General features: G+C 53.2%; 1 protein-coding gene across 1 annotated transcript in view; it reads left to right on the forward strand.

The window, feature by feature from the left end:
* The window catches only part of BMP7 (bone morphogenetic protein 7), a 91624-nt gene extending 88170 nt beyond the window's left edge, over positions 1–3454 (forward strand). The window contains exon 7 of the mRNA XM_055346203.1: positions 2846–3454. Coding sequence (XP_055202178.1) covers positions 2846–2995 — 150 coding nt within the window. The 3' untranslated portion in view covers positions 2996–3454. The remainder of the gene's footprint in view (positions 1–2845) is intronic.
* Positions 3455–13043: the final 9589 nt, after the last annotated feature.

Here is a 13043-nt window from a genome sequence, read left to right on the forward strand (position 1 = left end):
TTTGGGGGGTCAGCCATCCAAGGGTGTCTGCTGAGCATCTTCTGCAGGTAAACCTGCCCTGGGAACTGAGGGCATCGCAGGAAACAGCACAGACCTGGTCCCTGCCTTCAGGGCCTCAGTTTCCAGGGAGAGAAACAATCAGGTGAACAGAGGATGCGGGAGAGGAGTAAGGAGGACAGCGAGGTGGGGCAGGGCGGGGGCCGTTTCAGGTCAAACTTCCATGGGGTCACTGGAGGGTTCAGTGTGATAAGAAGATAGGTTTTTAACAGGATGCACAGCCCTGGCGACCCTTGGTAGAAGTGGTTTTTACTACTCTCCCGAAAATATCAGTCGTGATAAAAATTAGGGACTTGGCTCTTCGCCTTAGAATCTGAGGCTCAGGGATCTTGATTATCTAGCTCCCTGCCAGGAACATTATTGAGGCCTTTCCCTGGCTTGAATGCTCCTGGTGACAGAGAGCTCATTACCCAGGGCCATCCCCTCAGTCCTACAGTTCTGTTTGTTCTGAAACTCTTTTGGCTTCTTTTAAAGGTTTAGTGGTAGAGTTGGTACTGACCCACGTGTTATGTCTTGGAGAAAAAGCTCCCCTGTTCCTTTCATTTGGACCACGCTCTGCCCTTCGGAGGGGAGGCTTCCTTTTTAGCCATGCTTTTCCAAGGCCCTTCCTTGGAAAGGAAGGTAAATTCTGAAGCCCTGCTCAGGATTGAAATGAATAATGCCCCCAACCTGTTCCTTGGCCCAGGCCTGTTCCCCTGTGCCCACATGCCCCCTCAGGCCCTGCCTTGGTGGCCCCTGGGGAGTGCCAGGGGGGTCTCCCAGGCTACCAGGGCACACCTCTACTCTCCGACCCCTGCTTCATGGCCCATGTAGCGGGAGCCTGGCTGTCCCCTGATCACCTACTCAGTCTGCGTGTCACGAGAGAGCCCTGGGATCAGAACGAGTGTTCTAATTATTCTGAAAAAGAAGTTCTGTGGTCATGTTTAAAAAGGGGGAAGGGAAGAAAAAATAAAATAAGGTAAAAATTGAGAGGGAGACAAACCATAAGAGATGCTGAGCTCTAGGAAACAAACTGAGGGCCGCTGGAGGGGAGGGTGGTGGGCGGCTGGGGTAACTGGGGGATGGGCATTAAGGAGGGCAGGTGATGTGATGAGCACTGGGTGTTGTTTGCACCTGATGAATCACAAAATTCTACCTCTGAAACAACAACAACAAAAAAGGTGATGGGGGTGGGAATCCTTGCCTGCTGGGAGTCCTGGTGAAAAACAGAGGAAATGAGCTGATGTCTGGGATTTGCTTTCAAATTATTCAAGGGTGGAGGAGGCGGTATAGATTTGTAAGGTCTGAAACAGTCCGTAATAAAAAGCTAAAACATGTGCTGGCTTATCTCAGAGGTCACAGGCTAGAGGCTGCCACAGAGTGCTTTCAGTTGGCACACGTTGTGCGTCGGAAACCTGGAAGTTTCACATAAAAATTCAGCAGAACTAGGTCTCTGGCCTGTCCTGGCCACTTGGCACGGCCAACCGCACTGCCTTTGCTTGGCCCCGGTCAGCGGCAGCAGCTGCCCTCCGGGTCGCCCCAACCTCCACTATTCCCTCTTGTTTTATTCCTCACCTGCCCTGCGCACCCACGGGTGCTTACGCAGCCCCTTCAGGCTTTTGAGTTTGTTTGCCCCCAGCTCTCATCCCCTGTAAGGTGCAGAGAATCTTATGAGCGAGAAGGAGCAGTAACCCGAGCGGCTAGCTGGCGTGTTTCTTCATTCCTCCCCTCTAGACCTTCTTCCTTCTTGTTGACGTCCCACCCAGTGTTTGCCCAACTTTGTCCTCCTGGTTTTACTGCTAGAAGAGTCTAGTATAATTTGGATCTGCACTATCCAATACAGTAATACAGTGACCGCTTTTACACGTGGCTCTTGAACACCTGAAATATGGCCAGTTGGAATCAAGATGCTTTCTCAGTCTAAAATACATGCTAGGTTTTAAAGACTTAGTACCAAAAATTTTTTTTAAATTAAAAAAAAAAAGATACTTTATGGCAAGTGTGTGTTGAAACAAGTCTTTTTTTTTTTTGAAATATTGGATTAAATGAAATATCTTATTTAATTTTACCAATTTCTTTTCCATCTTTTCAAATGTGGCTGCTAGAACATTTTAAATTACACGTGTGATTTGCATTGTATTTTTCTTGGACGGGACAGGTCTAGCCCAGAGGTCGGCCACTTTGTTCTGAAAAAGTCCAGATGGTAAATATTTTTAGCTTTGTGAGTCACAAAGCCTCTGTGGCAGCTGAACTCTGCCATTGGCGTGCAGAAGCAGCCCCAGATACTACAGAGCGAATGGGCGTGACTGGATGCTAATAAAACTTTATTGACAAACCGGCAGGGGGGCAGGATGTGGCCTGCAGGCCCACTCTGTCTAAGCCAGGGCTTCCCCACTCGGGGCAGTTCCGCCTCCCAGGAGACCATTGACGATGTCTGGAGACATTTTTGGTGGGCACGGTTGGGGGTGGAGTGCCTCTGGCTGCTTGGGGGTAGAGCCCAGTGACGCTGTGAAACACTCTGCAGTGCACAGGACAGCCCCGCAGCAGAGAACCACCTGGCTCCTAGCTTCCCAGCTATGTGCTGCCCAGACCTGTGTGCTCTGGTGCCCTGGTCTGTGCAATAGCAGCAGAGGTTATGTGTCACGGGCTAGAACTGCAAGTGTCACCTGCAGTCTCTGCTGGGGGTGGGGGTGTGTGTGTCACATGCCACCGTTTTGCCCAAGCAGCTCCCGTTCCTTACAGAAATGAGGAGGCTGGGAGCAGTGACCCAGCGCTTCTCACCACTGCCACCATTCGATGTGTGTTCCAGGTCCACTTCATCAACCCCGAAACGGTGCCCAAGCCATGCTGTGCCCCCACTCAGCTCAACGCCATCTCTGTCCTCTACTTCGACGACAGCTCCAACGTCATCCTGAAGAAATACAGAAACATGGTCGTCCGAGCCTGTGGCTGCCACTAGCGCCTCCTGGAGGTCAGGCCCTTGGGGAGGCCGTGTTGTTCCCGGATCCTTGGGAACCCCCACCTCCCAGCACAGTGACCACCTTTTGCGAGACCTGCCCCGCCCCTGTCCCCAATCTTAATGGCGTAGGAGGATTAAGGAATTTGAGAGGCAAATGCCTTTTGATCAGGTTTTCATCGGCCTCCTGTGGACAAGATCCTACATGCTGCTGCAGGCAAAACCTAAAGGAAAAAAAATATATAAAGAAAAATTGCCCAGCCACGATCATTGGTTGTGAAGTCTCAGCCGTGCACTGACTTGTTCCCAGGGGTAATTAGGAGCACCCTTCAGCCAGGCCACCCAGCAGCGGGAGGAAGGGGGCACGGCGAGGGGTGGGCACATTTGTGTCTGTGTGCAAGGAAAATTGACACGGAAGTTCCTGTAATAAATGTCACAATAAAACGAATGAATGAAAATGGTTAGGATGTTACAGATATATTTTCCTAAACAATTTATCCCCATTTCTTGGTTTATTCTGATTTCATAAACAGAAGCCGTGGCCGGTGGAGGAAGGGGAGGCCCCCCTCTCCGTTCCATTCTGGTTTCATTCTGAGGCTTGCAGAGGCCTGCTGTTTACATAGACTTGCCCAAATCCAAGATTTGACCGGGAAGAGAGAGGGCAAATTTTTGCTCGCAGGAGGGGTTGTGTTGACTTTGAAGGAAAAATACGTTCCATCCTTGCTGGGTGTGTGGTGGCAGAAATTAAAATAGGCGTGTGAAGCACCGGCAGACATTTGGAATTGGTTTTCCAGCCCTCCTCATGGTAGAAAAATCAATGTGGAATGACAGAGTGGAAGGGATAGCAATCAGGAGAGAACCCACAACGTGACCCTGAACTGTAGCTAACACAGCCCTATTTAAAGAAGTGCCAACAAAACCTCACTCTAGATAAGGGTGGGGTGGGCAGGGGTACTGTCCCTCCTCCAGGTCTTCTCCCCTGTTGGTTATTGATTGGCAGCAGCATTCTGAACTCTGGGTTCCAACCAGGGCCCCTGTGGCCACCTATGTTCATTTGCAGACCCCTACTGAGGGCTCTGCAAACAATCAGCTCCTTGAGATAAGGAGCAGATAGCATGGTTGGAGATCTGCTAGGTGCAGGGTATGCTGGATGTGAATCTCAAATGGAGGGATCTAGAAGCTGCTTTGAGAGTGATGTCCTGAGCATTCTGATTCAAAGGTGCCATCTCTGATGTGGCTCTTGGCATGAGCCTCCCTTGGCCAGCGGGTCCCTAAATGCCGTGCACCCCGCCTCTAGCTGCAACACAGACCTTGCAGAACTCTGAGCTGTCTGGGAACAAAAAGCAGGGTTATCCAGATGAGAACTGTGCCCCTGGAACCCAGGCCAAGGGGAATCATTTCTTCACTTTGATTGAGTTGGTTCCTAGAAACACTGGGGCCCCATTTTTATTTTCTTTTATTTTTCTTCTTCAGTAGCTTAGGCTGCAGCCTCTACTCTGCCTGGTAAATGGGGAACAGTCACTGTTTTTGCCGAACTTTGTTTTATCTATTGGCAGATCTGGGGATTTTCGTGTGGTTCACCCTTGTTGTAGAGTCTCTCACCACTTACACCCCACCTGGCTCCTGGCTAGCATCCTTTGTACATTGAAACATGTAAATAGTTGTTACAAAACAAAGAAATTATTTATGTCCATCAGAAGCTCATTTTACACCCTCCTTCGGTCCCTTGTTCACGATGATGAGTTCGCTTACCCCCAGCCTGTTTGTTTTCTTATTTAAGACTATTTATTAATGGTCAGACCAATGTACCTTCAGCTGTTGCATAGAGCAGTCTTCAGCAAATTTTCTGTATAAATAGACAAAATAAAAAGGGTTTTGACTTTTCAATAAAAAGGAGACATTTGGTTCTGATTCTTGGGGCTGTGTATGTCAGTGTGTGTTGTTTTTTCTCTCAACTCCTGGACGTTAGAGTTCTCTTGGTTTGCTAAGAACTCTCTGCTTGGGCCCCCACCATTAACACACTGTTTATCATCCAGGCCCTGGGGAGAAAGGGGCGCTCATCAATATTTGGTGCAGCTGTGTGGGGCTCCAGGCAGAAGAGATGGAACCCAACAACAAATGGGAATTTGGTAGGCTCTGCTACAAAGATCCTTGATTGAATTACAGTGCAGCTGTCAACAGCTGTTTCAAAGAGGCAGGGGGTAAATTAGCTGTGTTTACTGCTAACATAGTTTAAAGATTTAGTCATCCCAATAAAATAGAGGCACAAGAAAGAAAGAAAAAAAGAAAGGCAGGGTGGGGGAAGTGTACACCCAAAACTAAAGCAGCCCAGGCCCCAAAGCCAACATTGTCCAGTGCGAATTATTTCAGTGGTTTGGGGGCTGCTGTTGGCTCCCGGCTCAGGCCGTGGAGGGGCCCTTGGGGCCTGGAGGAGGCAGGGAGGGGCCCACCACCTAACCGTGCACAGAGCAGCATTAGGTGGTGCAGCTCGCAGCAACAGCTCAGGTTCCTGCTCGCTTTGAAGCACACCCTGAGGTCACCTGAAGGATGTTAGAACCCCAGCTGTTCCAGGGCCAGACTGTTCGCTCTTCCCCGTTGCCCCAGTGAAGCAGCTGCTCCTAACCAGTTCCAGCGCCTGTGATTTCCAAACCCTCTTGTCACTGTCCTGATGCACAAATTAGCTTTTGTTCTGTTTCCAGGCCAAAGACCAGAGCCACAAACCGGGGGTGGAAGAGGGGGGCCCAGATGTGGCCTGCAGACGTGTCTTATCCACTCCACCCCCCACCCCCGTATGGTGTTTATATGTCTTCAAAGAGTGAATTCATGGCCAACGTGTTTTTGAGAACTAGAAGTAGGGGATGAAAAAAAGCCCCATCCTGGCTTCTCTTGAGAAATGGGCAGATCTGGCTACCCTGGGCCCCCTTCCTGCATGGAACTCTCGGCTAGGGCCGAAGAGTGGTTGTTGCCACACTCCCCACTACTCCCAGCTGCCTCTCTCACGAAGGGGTGAATGTCCGTTGCTGTTACAATCATCGCAGCCCGCTATGTATTTGTCCCGTGTGTCTATGAAGAGTGGGAAGGTACAAGCTAGGTCGGGAGGGCCTCACCTGCAGGAGGAAGCAAAGAGGACAAGCGTTCTTCACCCCTGCCTCACCTCCCCATCTGGCACCTGTCCCGGCCCCGGTAGGCGCGTGTGTTTGTGGCTGCAGCACCACACATAGCCTCATCTTTTGCCTTCACGTTTCCCTTCCTGCCTTCCACCTCTTGCTCATTTCCACCGTGGAGCAGTTTTTCATCACCTGCTCTCTGAGCTCCAGCATCGGGTACCATTGCTTCTGTTGCTTGGCCTGACGTCTCTACTGGCCATACAGAGTGGGTGCAGAGAGGTGAAGGCATTTACTCAAAGTCCCAGCTAATCAGGACTAGATCTAGAAACTGAACCCCAAAGCCTGGGCTCCGCCGAGCTCACTGGAGCTGAGATCTGCTGGGGCTTCCCGTGAAAGTGGGAGTTCCTGGACCCCAGCCCCCACCCTCCCAATCCCACACGTCAGGCCCTGGACCCATGCCGACTTCCTGGACCACAGTGCAGGCCTGGGGACTCCCCACTGCTCCCACGCTGCTCGAGGTCCGCCCTTGCCCGACGCGGAGCTCCGTCCCTGGGTGGGGCCTGTGGCCGGGCCAGCTGCTTCTGCAGAGCTGTGCCCCGTGCAGAGGCTTTGGGGAGCATCCTTCCATGTGTGTCCCAGCCTCTAGGGCTGCTGGCTTCCCTGGCTTGTGGCAGTTGTCACTCCAGTCTCAGCTCTGTCCTCACGTGGCCTCTGCATCTGCCTACGTGTCTTTCCTGTGTTTGTCTCTTAGAGGGACACTTGTCATTGGATTGAGGATTCCCTGGATAATGCAGGATGCTCTCAACAGCCTTAATTACATCTGCAAAGACCTTTTCTCCAAATAAGGTCACAAGTACTAGGGATGAGGATGTGGACAGATCTTTTTTGAGGCCACCATTCGATCCATTACTGTAAGCCTCTCGTCCTTTTCACAAGGCCTTGTCCCCCTCTCCCACCAGAAAGTTTCGGGGCCTCACAGAACTTTCCAGCCAGCCTCAGCTGGTCCACACAACGTGCCTCGTGCCCGACGTGCTGGTTGTGTGAGAGCTGCAGCTTCCTGCCCTATGCCATGGCTGGCCAAAGGGCCTGGGAGCCCACCCCCGGCTCCCTCCACTCCTACCCATTGCCCACACGCTGCAGGAGCCACCATCCTCTGGTTGGGTTCATGCGGCCCAGGGATCCAGGCCAGGTCAGCCCTGGAGAGGCGGGGAGACCACTCACAGGGGTGACCACAGCCAAGGGCAGCCAAACCACGGAGCCCTCTACAGGAGCAGCGATCACTTGGAGAAAGCCCGACCGCCCTCTGGCCAGAAGCATTCCTTTACTCACCTGCTCATGCACTAATTCCTGGTATCTGCTGGATGCCAGTGCCGCTGCAGGCACCGGAGATGAGGACCAGGCAAGGCGTCTGCCCAATGAAGCCTGCATCTGGGGAGCACAGGAAACAAACAGCATGGCTGTGTGGACCCCTTCCTACATGCAAAATAATACAAATTCTGTTTTATGATGGTGTTGGAAAAAAGACAGAAATCAGGCTGAATCACATTCATTTCTTATCTTCTGATTTTATTTTTTTAAGATTTTATTTACTTAGAGAGAGAGCACACGCATAAGTAGTGGGGAGGGGTACTGGGAGAGGGAGCAGCAGACTCCCCGCTGAGCCAGGAGCCCGATGTAGGACTCGATCCCAGGACCCGGGGATCATGACCTGAGACGGAGGCAGAAGCTTAACTAGTGAGCCACCCAGATGCCCTTGCCTTCTGATTTTAGAAGACATCAATCCATTTTGTGGGCCCCTGACGGTACCATGAGCCCCGGGCACTGTGTCCATGGTGCCTGATGGACAAGCTGGCACTGACAGCGGGCGATCTGGCAGCAAGTAATGATGTGTATCAGGAGGAAACAGTGGGCAGGGAGAGGAAGTGAGGGTTGGCAGCCACACTCCTCAGATGGAGCTGTCAAGGGACAGCTTGGGGCCCTTGCAGCTGAGACCCCGAAGGAAGGACAGAGCAGACCCGTGAAAGGCAATGGAGTTACTGTAGGGAAGAGCATTTCTGCCTGAGTCATTAGCATGTGCAAAGGCTCCGAGGCCCCGGTTGAACCTCTCCCGCCTCCTCATCTGTAGAGGCTGAAGGTGGGGTGAGCACTGGTGCCCCTCACCCGGTGTTTGGGGTGAGAAGTGACACCTCGTCAAATTCATTGGTGGAGGCTGCAGAGAGGGCGCTCACCACCAGCTCACCAGCTCAGGGGAAGACCTCTGCTGTTTTCTTACAAATACCTGTTTGGAATGAAGGAGAATTCTCATGCCACAGAGTCCAGAGACAGCGTGTGTTGGGCAGAGGGGCCTGCAATCGGTTACTTAGCTGTGGGTCCCTCGCTGTGGGCAACTCTCTACCATCTCTGTGACCTCGGTCTTCTCAGCTGAGAGATGGTATGGTGCCCACCTAGATTATTTAGAATTAGCATCAGTGGCATATAACAGAGAAACCCAAATAACAGGGGCTTAAATAAGATAAATGTTTCCCTCTCATTTAAAAGCAGTCTGAAAGGCAGCCGTCCTAGGTCAGGATGGCAGCTCCACTGTACCATTTGGGATCTAGTCTCTGCCTTTCTGCTCTGTCATCCTAATTCATGGCTTCCATCCTCAACAATCCACCTCGTAGTCCAACATGGCTGTTGGGGCACCAGCCATCATATCCATATTCTAGGCTGACTGCTCCCTTCAAGCAGCCGTCCTAAAGAAGTAGACACAAAATGCCCATTCACTTCCAATTAACAAAAATACAGTCACACGGCCACACCCGGCTGTAGGGGAGACTGGAAACTCTAGTGTTTTATTCTAGGTGGCAATGTACATAGTCTAAAATCAGCAGTGAGGGTTCTATCATCATCGGAATTTTAGGGACGCTGGAACATCCTAAGTAGTTAGCTGTTTGTATTCAAATTCTATCGCTACACACCAATTACTGAAACTTGTTGCCTTAAATCATCTCCCATTTATTATCTTACACCTTCTGTGGGTCAGAAGTGTAGGCAAGGTGTAGCCAGGTCCTCTGCTCAGGACCTCACAAGGCTACAGTCAACGTGTCGTGGCTACATTCTTACCAGGAGCCTGAGTCTTCTTCAAGTTCATTCGGGTTGTTGGCTAAATTCAATCCCTCGCGGTTGTGGGACGGGGGGGCCCCCTTTCCTTGCTGTCTGTCAGCTGAGGTCACTCTCAGCTCCTAGAGGCCACTCTCAGCTCCTTTACATGTGGACCTTTCACAATGTGGCCACTTCGTTCTTCAAAGCCAGCCGGAGGTTCGTTGTTCTGCTAAAGATTTCACCTGCTTAGGTCAGACCCACCCAGGATAATCTCTCTTTGATTAACTCGGAGTCAGTTGGTTTGGGGCCCATATTGCACCTGCAAAATCCCTTCATCTTTGGAACCAATGATTATATGTCGGGCAGAAATCTGGGGGAGCCATGGGTTACAGAGGGTGTGAGAGGAACCACGTACACAGAAGGTCCCTGGCAAGTAGCAGGCCCAGAAGAGAGTGATGACTAGAGCTGAATGCAGGGTCCTGCCCCTGAGAAGCCCCCTACCCCACCAAATGAGTGGCACCATTTGAGTTGTGCCCAGAATCATTACCTGTCGTCCCCAAATTCTTTGTAAAGTCACTCAACGCCTGAGCTACTCTCATATGTGCCTGGGGAGGATGATGGACTGACCTGACTGGATCTTTGCAAGACCTGGTAGGAGCTCTGGAGTGCTCCCTCTGGGTCGGGGACCCCACCCAAGGCACACGGAGCGCTTTGCATTTGAGCTCATTGAAAGCTGGGGCAAGCTGAGAGCTGTGTACGCCAACTGCCCTTCCCACTTTCGCTATGACTGGGGAGGTGGAGACCATTCACGGTGGCTGGATGTTAATGAACCGGGCCCTGCACACCTCCAGGGGGCGCTGTTTACAGGCTGGGGGGGTCCATGAAAGCTGCGCTTCCAGATGGGGCCCTGCAGAGGCAGCTCTGCCTAGCCCTGAGTCCAGGGGCATCTGCCGACGGGACGGACCCTCTCTCAGGGGACCCAGTCCTTACCAGGACTCGGCCCCACCCCCAGGGTGAAGTCTATCCATCCCTTCCAAGGATACTTACAGTGACTTCTTCCAGACGCGTTTCCCTGCGCCTGTGGATCACTTCACCCTGGCTCAGACGGCCTCAGAACTCTGGCACTGGCCCCTCTTGGTCTTAGATTTGAGAAAATAAAAATAGAAGAGGAAAAACACAGAACTCTCCAAAGCCTTTGGAGCTGCGACAGCTGTTTGGACGGAGGCAAAGTGCACCTGGCCTTGGAGAGCGGTGCCTGCTCCGCCGGCGAGCAGGCTCAGGGGGTGGCCCGGGGAGCAGGGGCTCCGGCCCCCCAACTCCATGGGGTGCAAGGCCCAGAGCTGGCCCTGCCTGCCGTGCTGTGACTACTGAGGTGTGGCCACAGACCTCGTCACCACACCGGGCACTGTGAGACGGTACAAACTCTCCTGCCGCCAGGGCCAGCCTCGCGGGCCACGTGCCCCAGGCAGCTACGCAGGGCTCTGTGCTCCGAATGGCCCCTTGTCGGGTTCAATGTGTCTTTGTCACTGTCCTGAAATTCTTCCTGCCTCCTAAGCGAGCACCACCACCACCACCACCACCACCCCGGGCTGTCCTGTGCCAGGTGAGGAGAAAAGACTTTGGTGTCAGGCCTGGGGTCCAGTTGGGTCCTTGCCACATTGGCTGTTCAGCAAGTACATTTGGAGCACCGACACGCTGTGACCAGTGTTCTGGGCACCGAGGATACCCCATGAGCAACGGGGAGACGAGGGCCCCATGCTCTTAGACCCATGCCCCACGAGCCAAGAGAGCAGCAGGGCGAATAGACAACCAAGGGAAGGGGGCTAAGCATGGGGTGAGTTGGGTGGGGATCAGTGTGGGGCCCCGAGGGGAACAGAAGGCACTCAAATCAGGACCAGTTGAGGGGGGCATCAGGAAGGGGGTGTAACAAGGGTGTGCAGACAGAGTGTACAGAATTACCACGTATAGTGCCCCACAGACCCCGAGGGACAGACACGAGGCCGGCAGACGGGTGACGTCTCAGCCTCGGCACCACCACCATTGGGGCGGGTCATTCTCTCTGCGGGGCATCCTGGCCCCTGTAGGATGCTCAGCAGCATCCCTGGCCCCCATCCTCTCAATGCCAATAGCATCCCCCAAGTTGTGACAGCCACTTATGTCACCTGACTTTGGCGAACATCCCCTGGGAACACCGATGTTTCCGGCTGGGAGCCACCGATTGAGAGAGGTTCTGAAGAAGCCCCGTGATGTCCAGCCTGCTGGACTGGAGACCGAGTCCACTCTCTGGCACTGCCTGCCTCGTTGGGAGGGCGGTGAGCACCTGCCGGGGGCAGTGAGGGGGCAGTTGACAGCTGGCATTTATTCCAGAGGACGGCGGAAGGAAACTCCTGTAGCAGGTGGGGCCATGGGACCTTGAATGCCCTGGTAAAGGGAGAATTTGAGTCTCTTACGAGCTGGCACATCCCGAAGACCACGTGGTGACCACATAGCTCCCCAAAGCCCTGGCTTCCTCTCCTGTCAAATGGGCATAGTAATGATAACCTCTTAGGGACGTTGAGGGCGTGAAATGACAGGACGTAAGCAGAGGACTCACCTCAGGGCCTGGCTTCCTGCCGCAGCCAGAGTGATCCTGTTAAACAAAAGACCTCTGCTCAGAACCTTCCACTGTGAGTCCAATAACCCGAAAGGCCCCACAGCACCTGCCCTGCTCCCGGTTTCCTGGGACTCCGTAACAAATGACCACCAGCCAGTGCCTTCCAGCAGCACGAACTTACCCCTTACGTTTCTGGGGTTCAGGAGTCTTCTCGGGCCACAGAAGGCTGGTTCCTCCCAGAGACTGGAGGGCCCCCGGCCTTTGCCAGCTCCTAGAGCCCCCTGCTGTCACCCCTCGGCCTGTGGCCCCTTCCCCAGCCTCAGGGCAGCAGGGTGGCATCTTCACATCCCCTCACATCTTTCTCCGATCCGCCTCCTTCCCTCACAGGGACCCTTGTGATGATGTTGGCCTCACCCACCTAACCCAAGATAATCTCCCCATCTCAGCATCTTTCGCATCTGCAAGGTGGGATATGATAGCAAACAAACAAACAAACAAACATCTGATCTTTGTTCCCAGTTCCTGGCACAGGGCTTCTAAAACCCTAGGATTCCCTGAGGGATGCAAAGAGGGGTTTTCGAGATGTCCTCTGATTCCCAGAACTAGCTACCTCCAGCCACATCTGAGTTTATGCTAATGAGGTGACGCTTGCCTGAACCGGGTTGGGGGGATTGGGAGGGGGACCCTGGGATTAGAGAGTTGGAATTTCCAGCCCAATCCCCTGACCTCCAAGGTGAGAGGGGCTGGAGATTGAGGGAGTCACCATCGGCCAAGGATTTACCCAACGCTGCCTACTTAATGGGACATCCAATAAAACCCCTGAAAAATGGGGTCTGGGGAGCTTCCCCACTGGAGGTCACACGGGGGGTGCGGGGAGGGGGGTGTGCTGGGGAGGGAGAGGGCCTGGAAGCTCTATGTCCCTCTCTCCCCACAAAGACCCTTTGCCCCAGGCATCTCTTCCATTTGGCAATTCCTGACTTCAGAATAAACTGGAAGTTTGTAGTAAACTGTAGTAAAGTTACTCCTGAGTTCTGTGAGCTGCTCTAACCGACTGTCAAGACCGAGGGGGGGTCGTGGAAATCCCCGACGCACAGCCAGTGGGTCAGAAGTACAGGTGACTCCTGGGGCCTACAGGTGCTGTAAGGGCGTGGGGTGGCCTCCGGGGGAGCCCTCAACCCCGGGGGTCTGCACACTCTCCCGGTAACTAGTGCAGGACGAAGGGAATCACAGGATACTCAGTGGGTGTCTAAGGATTTGAAGAATTGGC

Source organism: Nyctereutes procyonoides, unplaced genomic scaffold (genome assembly GCF_905146905.1).
Source record: "Nyctereutes procyonoides isolate TBG_1078 unplaced genomic scaffold, NYPRO_anot_genome, whole genome shotgun sequence".
Lineage (NCBI taxonomy): Eukaryota > Metazoa > Chordata > Mammalia > Carnivora > Canidae > Nyctereutes > Nyctereutes procyonoides.